General features: G+C 40.4%; 1 protein-coding gene across 3 annotated transcripts in view; it reads left to right on the forward strand.

The window, feature by feature from the left end:
• The first annotated feature begins 5,551 nt into the window (after positions 1-5,551).
• SGIP1 (SH3GL interacting endocytic adaptor 1) overlaps positions 5,552-21,634 on the forward strand; it is a 187,558-nt gene continuing 171,475 nt past the window's right edge. For 2 of the 3 annotated variants that reach the window (XM_069480113.1, XM_069480112.1), the window contains exon 1: positions 5,552-5,764. In XM_069480113.1, coding sequence (XP_069336214.1) covers positions 5,755-5,764 — 10 coding nt within the window. In that variant the 5' untranslated portion in view covers positions 5,552-5,754. The remainder of the gene's footprint in view (positions 5,765-21,634) is intronic. The other variant, XM_069480111.1, reaches the window with a different exon arrangement.

Consider the following 21,634-nt stretch of genomic DNA (forward strand, 5'->3'; position numbering starts at 1 on the left):
TATAGCTATAACATTTAAAAATATTTAATAAGAATGTTTTTACTTTCATGCACTCTTTCAGGTTCTCAATATGCTCTTTCCTCATAGCAATTTGCTCTTGTTTATTGCTGCTGTATTTGTGAAATTATATCAAAACTAAAAAATAGATTTTTAAAAAAATGCCTCTCTAGTTTTATACATTACCTCTGCTTCAGTAAGCTATGGTTATTTATTTTCCTCCTCTCTTGAAACTGTTGACTGTCCTTATGTATTCAGTCTTTGTTTCTTATCTTTATCAATGTGGGTCTAGATTAAGCAGCACCCCTAGCTGGTAGAAATAACTTTAGTACTCAGGTCGGTATGAATACATGGCTCTCTGGACAGGCTTAGACCAATGGGCGGTGAGCATACCAGGGCATGTCTTGTCTTTGGTGTAAGTGGGCCAGCAAGTAGGTGTGCCCCCCAGGGAGGAGAAAGATGACTATAAGGTCTATAGGTTTCTCTCTGGATGTAGCAAGTGAGCATGTATGAATAACCTCTCCAGGAGGCTGCATAGGATTTAGGTGGTATTCTGAGTCTCTCTGCGACCATGAGTCCTTTTGTAAGCCTTATTTCAGGCACACTGAGTAGTGTCTACATGGTGAATAACTTTTGTTTCATAGTTTGTTTCCCCACATTTATTCTGGTAATAGTGCCCTTTCTTCTTTTGATATCTTGCCTACCCCTCCAATCATATTAGGGGTTCATACTATTAAGGGTTGATTGTCATAAAAAATTGTCTTTCTCCCTCTCCATGTTTAGTCACAGTAGTGAGCATGTGACTAAGTCCAATGTGAGTTTTGATTTAAATAAACCATCATGAGACAGCATCAACATGGTCACATTGATTGGTCCAAAGTGTGAACAGTGATCCAAGCCAGGCTGATCAAAAACTTCCCTGGAAGTTTTTGAAGGAGATCTTGGATAGTCAAGTTGTAGCTTAGAGGAGCTTAGAGGATGCTAATAGCCAGGTCCCTGATTATGTGAAGAAAAACTAGTAAGAAAAGAAGCTGACACGTTGGGATAAACAGAGAGACTTCTGAGTACTTGGTTCTGGTAACGAAGTTTCCTGCTTCCTGCTTTCCCTCAGTTGTTTATTTCTTCCTATAATTCTATGAGCTACCCCAATAAAGTCTCTTTTTGCTCACATTAGTTCAAGTTGGAGTTCTTTTATTTTAACCATAGGTGTAGTGAGTATGGACACACACACTAGATATATGTATCTCTCTTTCATCTATATTATTCCATGGAAATCCAATTCTTCAGTCTTGCTGATTTCCAGGGTTTAAACAATATTCTCTCTTCTATATTCATTGAATTATCTCAATGGGGACAGCAAAAGGGGCAGAGTCAATTGCCATGTTAATCTCACTACCTTGGAGATATAGATATAAATACAGATATACACACACATCCAGATCTATATTTGAAACTTTCCCCTTTGTTAATTTTCTTTCTTCCTTCCTTTGTGATTCAATCCTCATTATCTTCTTTCTCTTTTCAATGTATGAACAGATTTCCTCCCTGCCTCCAAACACTAAAATTGGGAGATAGTGAAGAAACTCAACTTTTGTAGTAAGAAAATAATAGGATTTTATTCCAAAGCTCATATGTAATAGGCCATCACTACCATACAAATGTTATTTCAGAAAAAACATTTTGAATATCTAGTGACTTCAGCAATTAAGTTTTGGACTAGTGTTAAGCACTGTCTGAGAGCCTGGTATGATCTGGGCATACAATTACCATCCCGAACTGAACTCCTGGGCAATCCTTGCACTTTGATGCTAGTCAGTAATTTATCTAATCTTTTCCACAAATCCTTTGACTTTATTTTATTTATTTATTTTGAGACAGAGTCTCACTCTGTTGTCCAGGCTAGAGTGCCATGGCGTCAGCCTAGCTCACAGCAACCTCAAACTCCTGGGCTCAAGCAATCCTCCTGCCTCAGCCACCCAAGTAGCTGGGACTACAGGCATGTGCCACCATGCCCAGCTATTTTTTTTTTTCTATATATATTTTTAGTTGTCCAACTAATTTCTTTCTATTTTTAGTGGAGACGGGATCTCTCTCTTGCTCAGGCTGGTCTCAAACTCCTGAGCTCAAACAATCCACCCACCTCAGCCTCCCAGAGTGCAAGAATTACAGGTGTGAGCCAACATGCCCAGCCCTGATTTCCATTTTAGACTTGCAAAAAATATTCCATTATTTTAGAAGCTAGAAATTCTCCTTTGTGCTTGTTGGGTAGCAAAAACTGTACTATGAAATGGTAAAATTTGGGCCACCATCTAAAGTACTATCCTTGTTCTGGAGCAAAACCAGTTTTTTTTTTTTTTTTTCAAAAACCTCTGAGAAAACAAAATGATAGTACTTAATCCTTTTCTGATAACATACTTGAACAATTTTTTATCTGAAACAGAACTTTGTTCATTAGATACTCTTATAATTGGTAACAGCATCTTCTTTTTAAAGGGTGTAACACACAAACAGCTGATGAAGTTGCAGTGAAGTTTAACCAGCCTTGCAATCAACTTTACAATCTTTAACTACACATCCCTTTCTTGTTCTCTGCCAATCATATCTGCACACTTTTGTTTTTCCTCCAAATACCTGCTGACCAAAACAACCTTTGAACTGACTCTATCTAGTTTCTTGCTGCAAATTTAAACCAACCCTGGTGTGTGCCCATACTAAATCTACCTGAGGGATTTATTGTAACACACTGTGAAACTTACACTGGGAGGGGTGAGGCAGGCAGATCAGGTTTCTCTGGCTCTCCGGCTTCCTTACATCTCTAGCAATGGCCCCTAATCCCTCTTCCCAGTGCTTGATTTTACATGAGGCTTTTTTCTTATTTAGAACTCCCTGTCTTGTTTAGAACTGCCACTCCACGCCCTTTCCAATTTTTTTTCTGAACTCTAAAATCTCATCTCTGTAAGAAAACCTCCCCTAATTAACCTTATTTGGTTCTAATCACTCTTCTACTTAGCAGCCTCTCAGAACTCTCCAACATATTACACCTCTGGGTGCATCACCTGGTCTCTTGCTACGTTGTTCTCTGTGCACGCGGTACAACTTCCGTTTGGCTGCAAACTTCTCTGATGCATCTACTAGCCCTTTGGTGGTAATAATACTAATGCTAAAAAGCTAACATGGCGGGCTTATGATGCTCCAGACACAATGCTAAGTAATTTACTGGCAGAGTATTTGCAACACTGTTTGGCATATAGTAAGCCATTAATACAGGTTTGTTATTCTACTATTTATAGCCCAATTAACTTGGTATTATTATCATCTCCATTTCATAGATAACAAAACTGTGAGGCACAGAGAGTTACATAACTCGCCCAGGGTCACAGAGCTCATTAAGTGGCAGAGATAAAACTTGATCCCAGTCTGTTTGACACCAATATCTAACCATGTTCTTAATCATTACAAAATACACACACATCGATTCTTTTTGCAGTAGTACCCCTGCAGTATTCAGAGCAGTGTAAGTTGTACTCAAGGCAGGTTTCACTTTGGCATTAATTCCCCCTTTTAAAATTAGACTGCTTTAGAGATATGAGGAAAAAGTCACAAATATTTTTTATCTCCCTGGAGATTTTTATTTTGAAATTTAGAAGCCACTGAAATATGTGTCCTTAGGGAAAACAATGCTTTTTTTTTTTTTTTTTTTTTTTTTCAAAATTTCTAAATTGCTAAGCAACTGAGTTTTTGTTTTTAACTATTAATATGCAGCTTCGGTCAGCCTCATCAGTTATATTTTCTTTAGTACTTCTCAGCCACCAATACCTCAGATCTGCTCTGGCAGGAAGAGCTAGATCATGTCAAAGGCTGAACAATATTGGAAATGCATGGGTATACTGACAATACAAATGATTAATAATGGTATTAGAGACTCAACCCTGATCAAGTAATACATCTTTTTAAAGTTATTTTGAGTACATTTTCATTAGATGCTCACAATGGCTCTGTACCGTTACAGCTTTTCTCCTAGCCATGTTGTGAGGTTATAGAGGGAGAAATGCCCACTTCCGCTGCTTGTCTCTCCTGGGTTCTAAAGGGGCCTTTCCCTTCCTTCTCCTCTCCCTTCTTCTCCTCCTCTCCCTTCTTCTTCTCCTCCTCCCTCTCCTAGGCTGCCCTGCCCTTTTCTTCCTTCGCTGTCTGAGCCTGCTTGAAGGGAACGGAGGATCGCGGGACCCTGGGGCCTGGGGCCCTCTGAAAGGCTCCCCGGGTCTGTGCGGAGCAGTCAGGTGACAGAGTCTCAACTCAACCAGACCTGGTGCCAAACTCTTCCCACAGCGCCCAGATCCCATCTCTGGAAGTTACAGGACCTGGGGCTCCGCCCACCCCTCCAGCCACAGCCAGGCACGACTGCCTCCCTCCCGACTTCCACTGGGCTGAACGAATGGGCTTGAAGGCGACTCCAGATGCAGGAGGCGCATCGCGAAAAACGTGTCATTTAGAAGAAAGTCCGTTTCCTACGGGGACTGCAGTTGGCAGCTGCAGCCACAGTGGGTTGCGAGAAAGGCTCCCCACCTGGGGAAGCGAGGCGGCTCGCGTGTGCGCTCGGCGGGGAGGACGCGGCGGCGGCGGCGGCGGGACTCGAACCCGCTTGTCCAGGGGCGCCCCGCGGGGTCCCGTCTGCGGCCCGGCCGGCTAGCCCGGGTTGGAGCCGGAGGAAGCCGGCGAGCACAGCTGTCTTCGGTTGGACTGAGGCCTCCGCTCCCTGCCGGCTCCCCTCGCTCCCGCCTCCCGCCCCAGAAATGATCTCAAGCGTTGCCCGTTTGATTCCAGAGCCCCACTCGGGTGGGTTCTTTTGTTTCTTTGTTTTAATGACAGTCCCCAGCCCTTCGGCATGTCATGCGCGATTAATTCTCTGGCTCTCCCGAAGGCAGCTGGGGTGAAATTTCTTCTGCATCATCCTTTTGGGGATAATTGTTTGTGATGTGACGTCAGCTAGGTTGATTTTTCTCTCTTGAATGGGGGAGAGGGGAGAGGGAGGAGAGAGTCGCACAGATGTGCACGGAGGCCGCAGACACTGACGTTTGGAATTCCTTCAGGGCGAGAGGAGACTGGAATTGGAAGGGGAGCTTAAAAGTGTGCTGCTAAAATATCAGGCTGCACAGAATTATTAAGAAGTTTTTCTTAAAAAAAAAAAAAAAATCCTCTCCGCAGCGCGCTACTTACGTGCTCCTTTCATGCCAGAGCCCCCGGTTGAGGTGGCAGCGCCTGATAATTAATCTCGGGCACCCGGCCGCCGCTACAGGCTTAAGACGGCGACAAGGAGGGGCGGGGGATGTGCGTTTCCAGGTGGGGAAGGGGCTGTGTGCTTGGTGACAAGCGGGCGGCGTTGGGGGCGGCCGGGAATGGGGACGGGAAATGGGTTCTGTGTGCTCTCCGGGGGTATTGTGTCAGGAGATGCAGGCTGGCTACCATGTGACGCGGTCCAGAGCTGAAGGGATTGGCCGAGGCAGCGCAGGCGGTGCGGCTCGGCCGGCTTGCTTTTCCTCTCCCTTTCTCTCTCAGCATCTTCCTGGTAGCCTGTAGGTGAAGCAGCACCAGCAGCATCCATGGCCTGTCTTTCGGGTTAACACTTGTCTCCTTTGGCTCCCGGCAGCGGACAGAGCAGACCTCAGCAGCGGCGTTGTGAGGACTTAGCTGGGACCTGGAATCGTCTCCTCCTGTGTTTTTTCAGACTCCTTGGAAATTAAGGAATGCAATTCTGCCACCATGATGGAAGGTAAGGATGCTTTCTGCTGTGGTTGACTGGCTTCGGGCAAGGTTTCGGCAGGGCAGCATTAAAGAATGCGTGCAGCCGCTGTCTGTGGCGGTCCTGGAACCTGGTTGCCAAGGTTTTGCAAGCTGAAATGCTGCAGTTGGCTTGCAGCGGACCAGAGGGCTCAGACTAATGGAATCAAACCACAGGGCTTCTGCCTGGCTCAGAACCTACAGAGCTCCCAGCTCCTTTGAGAGAGAAAAGCCTAAAGCGTTCGCAGGGAGCTGAGATAGAGCTAGGAAAGAGCTTGCAGAGCAAAGAAGTTGGGTGAGAAGATAAGGTTTTCTGTTCTGCGTTCCTGGGACTACACTGATTAAACATTTACAATGGAAACTTGTTTTCTGAAATTGACATTAGACAGGAGAGGTCATTGACAGAGTTATCCACACTGTCATTTTCAGTGAACTGTTTAAAAAAATTTTTAATTCTCATAAGATATTTTTATCTCTTCAATTTACATCATATCGCTGGGATGAGAGGTAGAGCAAATTTGATGTATAAACTATGTAGTTTTATGGGGATGTCATTGCAACAGAATGAGTAATATATGGAAAATATCCGGGCCTCTTGGCTCCTGATTCAGGGTCTTATCAGGTTAAAAAAAAAAAAAATTTGTGCTTCCAAATGCTTTCCTGTGCAATGGTTCTTAGCCAAGCATCAAATGATTACTTACTGATTATCTTTTGCATTTAATATTAAGTGTAAAGAGGAAGTTTCCCTGGGGAGATGCTATTTAAACTATATTTTATTCTACTAAATTACCCTTCCCAGCATGAAATAGTGACAGCAAGGATTGCCTCAAAAAAGCAGCAAGCTGATCAGGAAAGAAGCAAGCAGCTCTATGCTGGCTTTGATTTTCTGTTTTCACACTATAGGATGGTGCAAAACTCCTGGCCTTTCCTAAGATGACAGGCAGAAATTTGTCCCCAGCCTGGATTTCACAATGCAGAATTGAGTGCATAATGGGTCTCAAATCAGCCATGAAAATGGCAGAGAGGCCACCTCTTAAGCCAAGGTCTGTCCTACGGATTTTAACCGTTCCTGAGAAATTTACCAAAATGGAATAAGAGGAGGATGGTTTCACAAAAACAGCAGTGTAGCCCATACTTATTTGGCAGAAATGAATTCTTTTTGCTTTCTCTGTCATCAGGTCAAACATTGCTAATGTGATTTGAAGGAGTGAAGAATTCTAGAGTCAAAACCCACAGATTTTAGAAAATAGCTTTAAAAGAGAGATTGGGTATCATTTTTTTATGGATCCTGGTCTTGTTTGCAAAGGGCTCTCAAGCTAGTTCTTTAAATACAGGCCTAAATAAATTGAGATTGCTAATGCTTTCAGATTAAATCATTTTTGTTAATTCAAAATGGACTTAATCTTTGAATAATAAGACAAACAGAAAGAGTATTATTTATGTACTTTTAAATTAAAAGCTCATGTGGATTATCCTCTTCAGAAAAAAAATCTTGAATCTTGTGTATAGAAGTACTGTATTTCTCCAGATAAATTTTATATAGCACTTTTAAAAAATGCATCTGCACACATTCTGATTTCAATCTTACATAGGGAATTGGCAAAATCTTTCCTTTTACTTCTTGCCTTGCAAACTAAGGAGCTAAAGTAGCTTCTTTTTGAAGGTGGTAACATTTTTTTCATGCTCATTAACAATTCTCCTGGTAATATGGTCTATTGTGCCATCCCAGAATGTCAGTTCAAAGCCCTGTGATAAGCTTATCTGAGCTGCCTAAACTGAAATGAGAACTGTAACAAAGACTTGTGTTGGAGCTGAATTAGCACTATTGCTTGGGGTTTGCCAAATTTATCTAATGAAGGATGTTATCTTAGCACTGGTATGAATTAGAGGTGACACTATGGATACAATTGCCTTCCATCAGATCCTTGCAAGAGAAATTGGACAAGTGTTCCCACTGGCTTAAAAATTTAAAAGAAACTATTTTTTTTTCTACCCATAGTTCCTATTGAAACGCTTCTTGAGCCTTATTATATTAATGGTTCTGTGACCTTAGAAAGCAGGTAGGAACCTTAACCAAAAATCAATTTGCCCATCAATGGCCTTCCAACTTAGTTGTCAGTCTTTTTAGCAATGTATATTCTTGTTTCTGATATTGCATCCCAGAATTTCACCTTTGAAATGCTCTTACTCTGAAGGTGTGGTATATCATTGTTTCTACTTCACTCCTCCCTAGAGAAAGCTATGCTGTTACATCTATTGCAATAACCTTGGAAAGATAAGGAACCCCCTTAAAGGCACCCTAAAATCCTGTCATGGTAGCCCTCTGCTGAAACATCCGTGAACTCTGAGAATGTGCCACCAAACATCTAGATAGTTAAAATGATGTTTCTTCTCAACTTGATGTGTCACACACACACACACACACACACACATGCAGTCATCCACACAAACTTATTTCTAGAGGGCAGAGAACGTACATGTGCCCTCGTGTGTGCATCTCTACAGTGCTAAAGTGTTTTAGTGTGCTGCTCAGAAAAAGCAAGGCCATGGCAACTTTTCAAAGCCACTTCTCTACTTTGTGTAAAGCAGGAGTAAACAAATATTCAGCAGAAGAGCTCACAGTAAACTGTGTTTTGTTTGTGTGGAACAGTATATAGGATCCATTCATTCAATGCCTATTGGAAGTCCTGGTCATAGATGAGGAATGTCACTATCTCCCCGGTGATTCCAATGTTGTGCGAAGCAGCAAAATAATTCTGCAGGGATCTTAAGCAGGTTATCAGTAGTCTGTGGCTCCATGGTTCATTTCACACATTTTTTATTTAAAAAAAAAAAAATATATATATATATATTAAGGGACTTGATCCATTTCTTCCTCTGTACTGTATTTTTTGGCAGTAGTTGGTAATGAGTTGTTTCTTTCCTGAAGAAAGCCACATGATGTGGAGCCTTAGGTAGTGTGAATGTGAAGAGAAAGAGGGTGAGCAAAGGGAATTATTCACTAAGGAATATGTGCATTGGCTAAGTAAGCTTACAATGCAGTTTATGTGTTAGGGCAACTATTCAAGGACTATTTTATTTATACATCATTATTAAAGTTTGAAAATGGCATTTTTTAGCTGTGCTTCCTAAGATAAGTGGAACTAAGTCAGGGTTTCTGAGGATATCTGTTTATTTGTGAGGCTGTCTGGAAAGTACTTTTCTGTCCATGCAGACCTGTCTGAAGGTGTTTTGTGTTGTTAGTTCCATATTCAGGCTCTTAGGTGCTGTTGTATATAGAAAGATATGTTTCTGAGTGCAATGGTTTCATTCCATATAGCAATTTTACAAATTAACAAGCCTATTTTTAAGGGCTTAGTGGGTTTAACTGCAATGTTCAGGGGAACTTAATAAATTGTATTTATTTACTACTTACAATAACCTTCAAATAATTACTCTGTATGCAGTGCCTTTTGCAGAACTTTTTCTAAATCCCAAAAATAAAAAATAATACATTGAGGCAAAAAAAAAAATGGTGGAATGGAATTTGAACTCAAGTCCATTTCACAACAAAGCTCATATTTTTAACCTTCTAGGAACCTTTTTTTTTTTTACTTTGTATCATAGTGGGCATGTTAACCTAATTAAAAAATAGGCCTTAGTTTCTGTGGTTGCATATTCTGTCTCTCTCTGTCTTAAATATGAGTACTCACAGAACCATATCCTATAATTCCTTGTTAATGCATTTTATGTCCAAAATTATATTTAGAAAATTTTTCATAATTCAAGATTATTGAACTTCTGTTGTTTCAATAAACCTTATAAACAGTAAAGGATTTTTTCCATCTAGAAATGGAATCTTAAAATATTTGGTAAATTCTTTGATATGATCAAAAAGGAACAAAGCATCTTGAAACTGGAGCTGTTCACTTTATAGTTAGCTAAGAAGTTTTAAAGGGAATGTTTCTAACTCTCCCACTGATTTCCTTCCCTTAAATGGTGAAATTACTTTAGAAAACCTAAGCATGCATATGAGATGCTAATATATGTTCTATCACTTATGTAATTTCTCTCCTTCCCCAGGGCTTTGTGTCAGAAAGAGCCTCTTTGGATGTATATGTTCCCATCCAAATTCCAGGGGTCAACTTTAAATCTCTAAAAAGAATATGTAGTTTAAAAAAAAATTAGATAACCACGCCAAAAGACTCTGGCTAATTCTTTCTGTTACATTTCACACATATGCTATCCGTGTTTCAAATAAACACATTGTAAGAAGTTACCAACTCACAATTTTTATGTTCCTGAAAGCTTGTTTGTGAGTTGGTTAGTTGGAATTATTTTCTTATAGAAATAATGATGTAAATGATGGTGACAGTCTCACACTAGTCCACCAAAAGCTATTAACCCAATATCTAGCTAAAATGCTAAATATTTTCCATGAAATGTGTAAAGAATAGCATGGTTACCATAGTAATAAGCCAGAAGAGAATGATAGCATTAAATGTGTTTTTAATTTTGAATGTTGCTACTTGAGGGAAAGAAGCTTTAATTAGAAGACAATGAGGAGCTGGAGAGAAAATTTGTAGATATTTCCAGAACGTGTTTAGGTATTTTCAGAAGTTTTAGAGACTCATAACACTGGATTTTTCAATTATGTTCAATTTTACTTCCATACTTGTGGCTTACCTTTTCTTGATTCAATTTTATCCTATGAACCTGTTAAATTGTGAGTAAAGTCATAAATGGAATTAAGAATGGGAAAGAGAATTTACTGAGATGACTATAAAGGGATTGGGAGAAAAGGGATCAGGGTTTATAATGGATCTGGGCTCATGTGTCTGAAAAAGTCCTGGAGGAATAATTAACTGAATAAGGAAGAGGTCATGGATAGAAAAGAACTGGGGAGCATGGTAAGACCAGGATCCCCCTGAGGAAAGAGTAGGGGGTGAGGCAGAGGTATTGACCTAACTGGTTTGTGTGCTGACCACCAGATCTATCTATGGGCGAGCTTACCAGGGGGAGAGATATTGGGGAAGGTCCTTTACACTTGAGAGGGGATGGGTCGCCATTCTTGGAACTGCATCAGCAGGATATTAGAAAGACATTCGGCATCTAGAATTAAACACTTTACATCATGTGACTTCTTTGTTTAAAAAACTTTTATATCTTCTCATTTCTCTTAAAATCTGTAACCTTCAAGAGCCTGCATGCTCTGGTCCGCTGTGCCTCTTCAAGCACATCAAAGTCTTCACTCACACTGAAAGCCATCCTGCCTGCCCTGCAGTGTTTACAATGAACACTTTTCTGCCTCAGGGCTTTTGCTTTGGCTAAAACACTCTTTCCCCAGCTCCTGGAGTCACCAATTCTCTTGTGGTCCAAGCAAAACTGCTACCTCCTCAGGAGGCGGTGCCTATCATCCTTGTCATCCAAAGCTCCCAAACACACACCTTGGGCCACTGAGTCCCTCTCAGGCCCCTCTCTCCTCAGAGCTGCATTTGTGACTTGTGGTTGTTCAGCAGTATATGGGCTGGATCTCTCACTTAAAGGTAAGCTCCGTGAGGGCAGTAATGTTGTCTACCATATTCACCTCTGTCTTCTAAGCTCTTGGCACACTGTAAGTGCTTAACGTGTTTATTTATTGAACAAATGAACAAAACTAGACATAAATGACACTGATGATTGCATGTTGCACATTATTAGGTTTTAGTTTTGGTATTATGGTGGCTATAAGAAAAATAAATGCTCAAATGTATATTCTTGCTGGAGGAAAAAAAATCTATAAACATGCAACAATTAGGAAAAAGACAATATATTATGATGTGCTAAATTGTGGGATATAGATATTATATTTTGAGAAGCAAAAGTAGAGTTCATTTGAAAATATGTATATATTTGACTATTTGAAATATTTTGGCGATTAGGTCTGAGGAAATGATTTCATAATGAAAAGAGACACGTTATATAGCACAGCTATGCAAAGAAATCCCGAGTCAGTTTTGTCAATATCCTGTACACTTTTCTTTCTCCATTTTGTCTTCCTTGTATTTCTGCCTTTCCATTCTCCACTTTTCCCATTCTTCCACCCATCTTTCCTTTCCTGAGTTCTCTTTCCTTTTTTCTGATTTATGACCAAGCCTGAAAATGGTAGCTTCTAGAGCTATAGAGTTTGACTTGGAATCTTGTAAAGTATTTTTAAATAAATGAATGAATGTAGATGAGTGTAATGTTGTATGATGTATTTGTGCGTTCAGTGGTAAGGTCATGGTATGTGAGGTTTTCCAGATGCTAAATTACTCCTGATTGGAGAATTTGTTAATCTTAGGAACTCAATGTATTCACTCATTTTGTGCAGCTGGGTTTTTTGGTAGAAAGAATGTGGACCCGGGAGTCAGACTTGGGTTTGTGTCTAAGTGTTGTGACTGCTTGGCTGTATGCCTTGAGAAAGTTATTTTACATTCCTGGGCTCTGTTTCCTTGCAAACAAAATGAGATAATTGATCTGCCATGCCTCTAGAACTTCCAGCTCTAAGAGTCTCTGGCGTTCACTGAATGATTGGGATTCCCCACATCTACTCACTCTAAAGTTTGAATTCTAATGATTCACTCCTTTTCCTCCTGCCTCAAAATATACTTGTCCCTGACACACAGATAATTCAAATGCATTACCATCTGCCTTTTACTGGTTTAATTTTCTTCTATTGTTATTTTGCATGTATGCCGTAAGTTAGTGTTGCATCTTTGCTGTACTGGAAGACAAAAAAAAAAAAAAATGCATTTATGCAACCCTCTTGTATAGCTCCTAGTCTAGAACTTTTATTTATCCATCAAAAATTGTATATTGAATGCATGCTAGGTGTCAGGCACTGTTCTAGGTGCTGTAAGTTCAGTAATGAACAAAACAGATAAAAATCTCTGCCTATGTGGAGCTTCGTGTCTGGTGCAAAAGAGAAGTGTTAACAAAAATAAAATATACAGCATATTACATGGGGATAAGTACTTTGGGGAAGAACAGAGTGGAGTGGATGGGGTTGCAGTTGTAAGGAGAGCAGTGATAGAAAGCCTCAATCAGGAAACACTTGAGCTTAGGGGAGGGCAGGGAGTGAGCAGCTGCATAATTATCTGCAGGAAGAGTCCCAGAGGCAGATGAAAGGGCAGGTGCACAGGCTCAGCATGGGAGTGCACTGGGCATGTGGGCAAGGGGGCCAGTGTGTCTGGATCAGAGAATGGGGCAGTGGCCAAGAGTGGAAATCAGAGAAGTAATATACAAATAGGCACTTGTGAGTTCCTTTCAATGATAGGGAAGTCAGTTTCCTTTTGCAGAAATCACTCAGCATGAGCCTATGTGAGCCATGATTCAAATGACAGGTGGGCTTTCAGAATCCTGGGATTCTGATGCTGGTTCCATGAATGTCTTATATGGTGCCTCTTGGCCTTATTCTTGCCACAAATTTAAGTAAATGGATGAATGTCATATCCTTGCCTTAGCTCATGGTCCCAAACCCAGAGTTGTTTTTTCCCATTTATTTTTTATTCATATGTATTCATGAGGTACAAGTACAATTTTGTTACGCTGATGTATTGCACTATGGTGAAGTCAGGGCCTTCTATGCATCCATCACCGAAGCAACGCACATGGTACCCACCAACCAACCTCCCCTCATCCACCTCCCACTCTGCCACCCTCTGAGTCTCTATTGTCTATTGTTCCACACTCTGCTCCCATGTGTATGCAGTATTTAGCTCCCACTTATAAGTGAGAACATGCCGTATTTGTCTTTCTGTGTCTGGGTTGTTTCACTTGAGGTAATGGCCTCCAGTTCCATCTGTGCTGCTGTAAAAGGCAGGATTCCATTCTTTTTTACAACTGAATAGTATTTGATTGTATGTGTGTGTATGTGTGTGTGTATGTGTGTATCACATTTTCTTTATCCAATCCTCCATCAGTGGACACTTAGGTTGATCCCATATCTTTGCTATGTGAATAGTGCTGCAATAAACCTATAAGTGCAGGTAACTTTTTTATAAATTGATTTCTTTTGCTTTGGGTAGACACCCAGAAGTGCCAAACCCAAAGTTAGAACTGAGAGCTTAGTGACAATTTTGGGCTTGACCATTTCCACAGAAGTGATGTAAACTCCATGATAAGGATCACTTCAGGATCAGAATCACAAAACTACTCATAATTTTTTTTGGTCATATACCAAAAACCTTCATTTTTATTTTTGGTCCAGATCCACTTATCTGTCAGCAGATGTAGTATTTTAAGATTTTTAAAAGGGCCATGCAGTTACCAATGTTACACATCTTTAACAAAAAGTATAAGAAGGAAATTATTACAGTCACTTAGGACATTGTGATAAGATTATATGACATTTGCACATGCTTAAAAGTTTAAAAAATGCTTTATTCATCCAGCATGTACATCTGGAGCTTTCCCCTTAGTCTCAGGTGCAGTGCTAGGCACTGTGAAGATGACAACAAAAGAAAGGCAGCTAAGATCCCCATCTTCAGGAGCATAGAGTCTAGTACATGATGTCACATACTCATGTATGTATTTTATTCTCAAAGGTCTCTGTGTGGTAGAAAGAATAAGTACAGTAGTCTTCCTTATGCACAGGGGATAAGTTCCAAGACCTCCAGTGGATGCCTGAATCCGCAGATAGTACTGAACCCTATATACAGTATGGTTTTTCCTATATATATATATATGCTTATGATAAAGTTTAATTTATAAATTGGGCACAGTAAGAAATTAACAGCAATAACTAACAATAAAATAGAATGACAATACAATATACAATAACAGTTACTGTATATTCTTTTTATTTATTTATTTTTAGTATCAGAATATTATGGGGATACAAACATTTTGGTTACATGTAATGCCTTATATGTTCTAATAAACAATATAATATAATAAAAGTTATGTGAATGTGGTATCTCTCTGTGTCTCAAAAGATCTTATTGTGCAGTACTCACCTTTCTTCCTTGTGGCGATGGGAAATGATAAAATGCCTATGTGATGAGATGCAGTGCGGTGAATGACGAATGCATTGTGATGCAGCGTTAGGCAATTACAGACCTTGAACACAAGCACTGCCATAGCGACAGTCGATCTGATAACCGAGAGGACCATTAAGCGCCTAAGGGCAGGTGGTGTATACAGTGAGATTACACAGGAGACTGGACAAAGGGATGATTCATGTCCTGGATGGGACAAAGTGAGAAGGCACAAGATTTCATCACACACCTCAGAATGGCATGCAATTTAAAACTTATGAATTGTTTGTTTCTGGAATTTTCCATTTAATATTTTCAGACCACAGTTGACCTCCAGTAGCTGAAACCACAGAAAACAAAACCATGGATAAGGGGGCACTACTGTATTACTCTCCTTATTTTAAAGAGAAGGAGACTAGGACCCAAGGAGGTTAAGTGACTTGCTCAAGATGATAGCAGAACCAGCATTTATTGGCCAGACTTGACTCTTAGTCAAGTGCTCTTTATTTGTAAAGTGGTATAACTGGAAAGTACTGCTCAGATCTAAAATTGTTTGGCCTGGGTTTCTGGCTGACAGGAAAACAACAGATCGTCTAAATTTGATACAGTGTTTCAAAAGCCTCCTTCAGAACTAAGCAAGTTAATTTTATTATCAGGTCATGATCCTTCAGATCAGTCATCAGCCTGAGGAAGGCCACCTAACACAGAAGTGTTTTATCCCAATGGGCTCCTTTCAGTGGCACTCATTGTTTTCCTAGGATTTTATGAGGAAAAAGGTCATGATGTGATGTCACTAGTCCAGTGGACTCTAAACTTTCACAGCTTACATTCTACAAAACATTTTATCGAAAAGCCTGGCTCCCACCAGGAACAAAAACCCCTTTTTCCCCTGAGAAGGACAGCTTGGTATTCACTGACATTCTGTGAAAGCCTTGGCCATTATCATGAAAACATGATAGTGTGTGCCATCATTTGAAGATTAACCAAGCAGGTCCAACCCTATTTTATAGCTGTGGAAACCAAGGCCAAATGAAACAACTTGCCTAAGGATTTTTATTCTCTCTGTAAGAGGACAAGTCAAAGTTTATTTTAGTAATGATTCCAAAAATGTGAACAGACAAAGACTTGGAACCCATGGTGTCTTTCACGTTCAAAGGTGCTGAGGCTGGTTGGGTGACTGCCAAAAGACACAAATGAATGTGTCCCCAGGGTCACTGTTCTACTGAGTACACATACAATGTGACCATTTATAGCTCTCCTCTGATTCCACGGCTCCTGAGTCCGTTCTTGGTGAGTTAGTACAGTGTGGTGGAAAGGACCAGGTCTTGAAGTGGTCCTATACCTTCTCAGTCGCTGTGTGACCTTGAGCGGGTTCCGGAACTGTTGGCTTCAGCTTCCCGATTTGCAAGGTGGGACGAATGCTGCCTCCCTACCTCACAGGGTGGTTGTGAAGGTCCAATGAGATAATGAAGATGAAAACGTCTGAAAGAGTGTGGCGCAAAAGGCTAGGTTTTTTTTCCAGTTTTCTCTCAGGTTGGTTGTCACTTGTGGATTTCTTAACCCTCGGAGGGTAGACATTACTCTTGCTGTTTTGCTTTTCATGTAGACGATTGCTGCACCTTTTCTGAAGATAGGCCTTGCAGGTTTCTCTCTTCTCTTCACCGTGCTGTTAATTTACTAGCATATTCTATCATCCTTTATTTCCAGTGCTATACTACCTGTTTCTTGACTGTGTACAGCATCACTAATCAATCACAGCCGTCTTCCTGTCGGGCTTCAGCATCTATCCCAACATCGTATTCCAGGCCACTTCTGTGAATTGATTGGAGTTAGGAAATGAGATGATATTACTTTGCGTTCCCTATGATGGGCAGTTTCCCAAAGTTGAAATACCGTGAATGAAACTGTAATCTAGGTGATTTACCTGTGCACCTGCCTTTACAAATGCCCTTACTGAATCACTAAAAATGATATGTGAAAAATTGCTCACAGCACTAGCTATGGTAACAATGGCAGGAAATGGTCTTTAAGCCCTATAGCAGGTAGGACCCTACTCCTGTGCTGTTGACTTTAACTATCAAGTTTCTTGTGGCCTCCATGTGTCCCTAATTCCAAGAACTATGTTTATCGGGTAGCCAAGCTAAAGTCGGTGTTTGGATTCATTTCTGATTCCTCCTTCCTTCCTTCCTCCCCACATTAGTAGGTCCTCGAGAGCTGTAGATTTTCTTTCTTAAATAGTTCTTGGCTCTTTTCTCTCCTCATCTTCTCCTGCTAACACCTCTGATCAGATCTAGCTGCTTCTACCTTCCAGTGCATCCTCCTCTCAGCCATCAAAGAGATTGATTTCCTTACTTGCCTTTAATTGTTCCCATGCTTCTAAGATGAAGTCCAAATGCCCCGTTGTGCTGTGCAAGACTTTCACACACAGGCTGCCTGTCACGCTCATCTCTCACTGTCCCAGCCAGTCAGAGCTCCTTGCCAGTCTCTTTCCCTTGCCTATGCTATTCTTTCCCGTCTCTATATGGTAACAGTCTGTTCTCATCATTCAAGGTCAAGCCAAAGACTTCAATTAAGCCTTCCCATAGCCATCAGGTTGAGAGTGAGGTGCCTCCTTCACTGTGTTCATGTAGCCCTTAGTTCTTGACCTCCAAGCCTATGTAGCAGAAGGTCAGAGAACACGGGCTATGGAGTCAGACTGACCTAGGTTAAACCCCATGTGTGTGACCTTGGGGAGCTAGCAAACCTGTTTCCTCATCAGGAAAATGGATGTGATGATAACAGTATGTTTCTCATATATATAGAGAGAGAACACTGGGCAGGGGAGAGGGAGAGAAGGGGAAGAGAGAGAGAAAGAGATTTCTTTTTAAGGAATTGGCTCACGTGATTGTGGGGACTGGCATGGTACATCCCAAATTTGTAGAGCAGGTTGGCAGGCCGACAACTCAGGCAGGGGCTGATGCTGCAGTCTTGAGGCAAAGTGTTAAGCTCCCAATAAATCTTAGCTGCTATTTTCTGTTAGGGACATCACATTCTTAGACTTGCTTTAACTTGCCCCCAAACCAAGGGCTCTGCCACGGCAGAGATCATGTCTTACTCATTTTGGTATTCCCAATGTGTGGTATGTGTAAGTGCTTGATAAATATCCAGTGATGTGGATAAATATCCAATGGATGTGTCCTGTGATCACAGGCTTTTGGGAAATAGTCAAGCCATTTAGCATATGGTTACATGAGAATTAAATGAGTTAATATGTGCAAAAATTTAGAACAGTATTTGGTCTATAGTAAAGCCTTATTAGATGTTACTGTAATGTGCAGCTCAAAGGCTCCGGTGTGGTTCCTGGATGCCAGGCAGCACCCTGCACTGTGCTCTCTCTGTCTCCCCAAAGCACCCATCTGCTGCGTAGGATCACTCTGGCTCAGAGCCACACTCTGGTTCCAGGAGCGTGCAGTTAATCTAGTATCTCACACATGTCTGCCTGACTCCTTTAATAGTTTCTTCAGATTTTGTGAGGCCAGGTTTCATTGCAGAAAACCTGCAAAATAGGAAGATACTAAGAAAAAACTGAAATTATCACTGATTTCATTGTTATAAAGAACTAACCACTGCTACAATTTGTTGAGTGTAGAACATGGACTTTGGAAATAGACAATCTGAAGTTCCTTAATCCTCAGTGATCTCATCAGTTAAGTGGGTGAAATGACATCCACCACATAAGATTGTTGGGAAAATTAAATGAGATAATGTATGGTCTGCATTGAACTTGGCACCTTGCATATTAAGTAAGCACTCAGTAAACAATAGCTCTTAATAGCATTATGACCAAAATATTTATGTCAAAAAATGTTTATCAGTGCATATACAAACACATATATACATAAACACACAGGCACATATGAATACATATATATGTGTATACGTATATGTGTATACACACATATGACTTTTTTACTCTACATTAGATTATAACTACTATCTTAGGCAGTGTCTATATATGTTAAGAACATGGGCTCTGGAGACAAACTGTCCAAAGGAGTCAAATAACTTAAATCCTGACCTCTCTACCCTTGCCAACTGTGTGAATTTATTCAAGTCATTTAACACTTCTGTGCCTCACTTTCTTCTCCTATACAAGATAATCCCTACCTGAAAAGGTTATTATGAGGATTAAATAAGTTTTATAATATAGTTATTATTTTATTATGTTATATATTTTATATTCATACATAACATGTATAAAAAAGGTATATGGTGCAGAGTAAAAGCTTAATCAAGGAATGCTAGCTATCATTATCATGTCATAGTCACTAAAAGCATTGTTTTTACTGGTTGCATGATAGCCCATTGCCCCATAATTTATTTTACCATTCCCCTGTTGTCAGACATTTAGACTGTTAGCTGGAGCTTGATCTGTGCATTGAGCTAGAATTGCTCAGATTAATGAGTCACGTGGTAGGGTATGAATGCTTAGCTCTTATTTAATAAGCTACCTTGGTGAGGTGGTGAGAGTTCTGTATTAGGTTTTACTCCTGGCATTGCCCCAGCCAGGTGAGTAACTTTAGACAAGCCATTTAACAATGAGGAGCAAAAGCAAGGTAGTAAAAAGAAATTGATTTTAATTCAAAAAATTCTAAATCTTTTGGCACCATTCTTTATTAGTTATGGGGATGAGGCCAAGAATTTGCTAGGTGGGTAGAAATCGATTTTTGATATCCTCTGTGCAAGTTCTGGCTGTGTCTCTTGGGCAAGTCACCACCTCTTTATTTTCCCATCTGTAGAAATGGTAAATGATATGAATGTTCCAGACTTTCTCACTGGGTTGGAAATATCAAAGCATGAAATATATGTGAAAGCATTTTGAAAACTGTAAATTTTTATATAAATATAATGTAGTATTAGGGCGATTATTATCCTTAGTATCTTGGAAACTCTGGTTTCAGTTGAAGGGTTGGGAGTTGGGTTAGATATTTTTGAAGGTGCTAATGAATTTTAAGATTTTATGATGAATTCCTGCTGCAGGCAAACCCTTCCCCCATATCCTCCACCTTTCATGCCTACAAATGATTTTCTTCAGTTTTGGATACCAGATGAGTGCCTTTCCTAATTTGATGAATTCTTTATTTGAATTGGGAAGCCTATATGTAACTTTGTTAAACTGGGTAAAAATATTGTTACTAATAACAGACATGTAGTGGGACAATTTAAAATATAGTTTAAAGAATGTTTAACTGAAATCTATCTTGGGCTACTTACAAAACCAAATATAGTTCTCTATATAATTTCAGCAAAGTCTAATCCTCTCCATCTAAATTGCCAGATCAAATGATTAAATCTGGATCTCTTCCCTTGAGTTCTCTGCCATCTTCTGTCTTCATGGCAACTCAGCTCCAGTGACAGGTTGAAGAGCAGAGCTCATCACACTCTTGATCAAATCTAGACTAAGACACAGAGGAAGTGCTGTAGTGACAGTGGAATGCTACAAGCTAGTCACAGGTCTAGAGTGCGGGACACGGGTTAACAAGACACACAGAGACTTTGCTCTCGTGGAGCTTGCAGAAAACAAGATAAACAAACCAAATAAATGAATAAGATAATTTCAGATGAGGGTAAAATCAATGAAAAAAAAAATAGAATCATGTGGCAGAGAATAGGGGTGCTGGTGGTGGTTAGAGCTACTTTAGGCGACCAGGGAAGGCCTTTCTGAGAAGGGGCATCTGAGCTGAGACTCCTGGACTTGGAGACATGTGAAGATCTGGGAACAGCACATTTAAGGAGCAAGAACAGCAGGGGGTAAAGGGCCTAGGGCTTGGGAAGCTCTGGGGACAGAAGGAAAGCCAGCGTGTCTGGAGGGGAACGGAGACGGGAGGGAAGGACAGAAGATTCAGGTCAGCCAGGGCTTTGTGAGCAAGGAGATGGATCTGGAATTTATTCTGAGGCAATGGAAAGCTGCGGGAGGGGTTTAAGGAGAAGGTCATGCTCTTGTTTACATCTTTAAACAATTACTTTGGAGTTGGATGGACTTTAGTAGCTACAGATGACAAAACAAAAAAAATTTTTTTGAAGGGGGAATTGTCTTAAATCTGTGTTTGAGTAATAAATATTCTGATTTTTTTTTTTTTAATTTTATGTTTACTTGCTGGAAAGCTGATGGAAATTGGAAGGGATTTGGTGCCCCTTCTCCAAGCCACTCACTGGCACGGTCGCTGTTGGGGTCTGAGGGCTCAGAGTGAAGGTTTAATTCAGCTATTGAATAAACTCTTTTTCTAACCCAAATGGTTCTGTCATTAGGCTTTTTCAGAGGCACGTTGACAGGTGAAAAAAACGAAGATATTAGAGATCCAAGTATATCATATGTTTTTTTCATGTACTTGTTTTCAAATGGCTTTGAACCCTTCAATTCTTTGATAGCCATTCTGATACTGCATCAGTTAGTTTATTAGGCTAGCTTTCATCACCGAGGCTCTTTCTCCCAGGCCAGATCAGAAAGATAGAAGTACTTAAAGAGATGTTGCTGTCAACAGAGGATGACCTCTCTGCATTCCAATTTCCTCCACAATGTTTCCATTAAAACCTCTTGTGTCCTCTCTGAGTTTCGACTGAGATCCCTACTGTGCACCTTGACTAGATTCACCTGTGCACCTCTCCAAGTCTATAGCACCTCTCTTCCTACCTGTAGGTGCTAAAACTTTCTATGCTCTAAAATGCAATCTCACCCCACAGGAAAACATGTGAGGCTTCCTAAAGGTGGGAGCTGTTCCTGTTCCAGTCTTCTCTATACTAAGGACTCTGGTTTTCTTTTCTGATTTCTTATATAACATAGCAGCTAATGTCACAGGCTTGCGGGTTAAAACATACTTGGGTTCAGATCCTGGCTCTGTGAGTTG

Source organism: Eulemur rufifrons, chromosome 8 (genome assembly GCF_041146395.1).
Source record: "Eulemur rufifrons isolate Redbay chromosome 8, OSU_ERuf_1, whole genome shotgun sequence".
Classification (NCBI taxonomy): domain Eukaryota; kingdom Metazoa; phylum Chordata; class Mammalia; order Primates; family Lemuridae; genus Eulemur; species Eulemur rufifrons.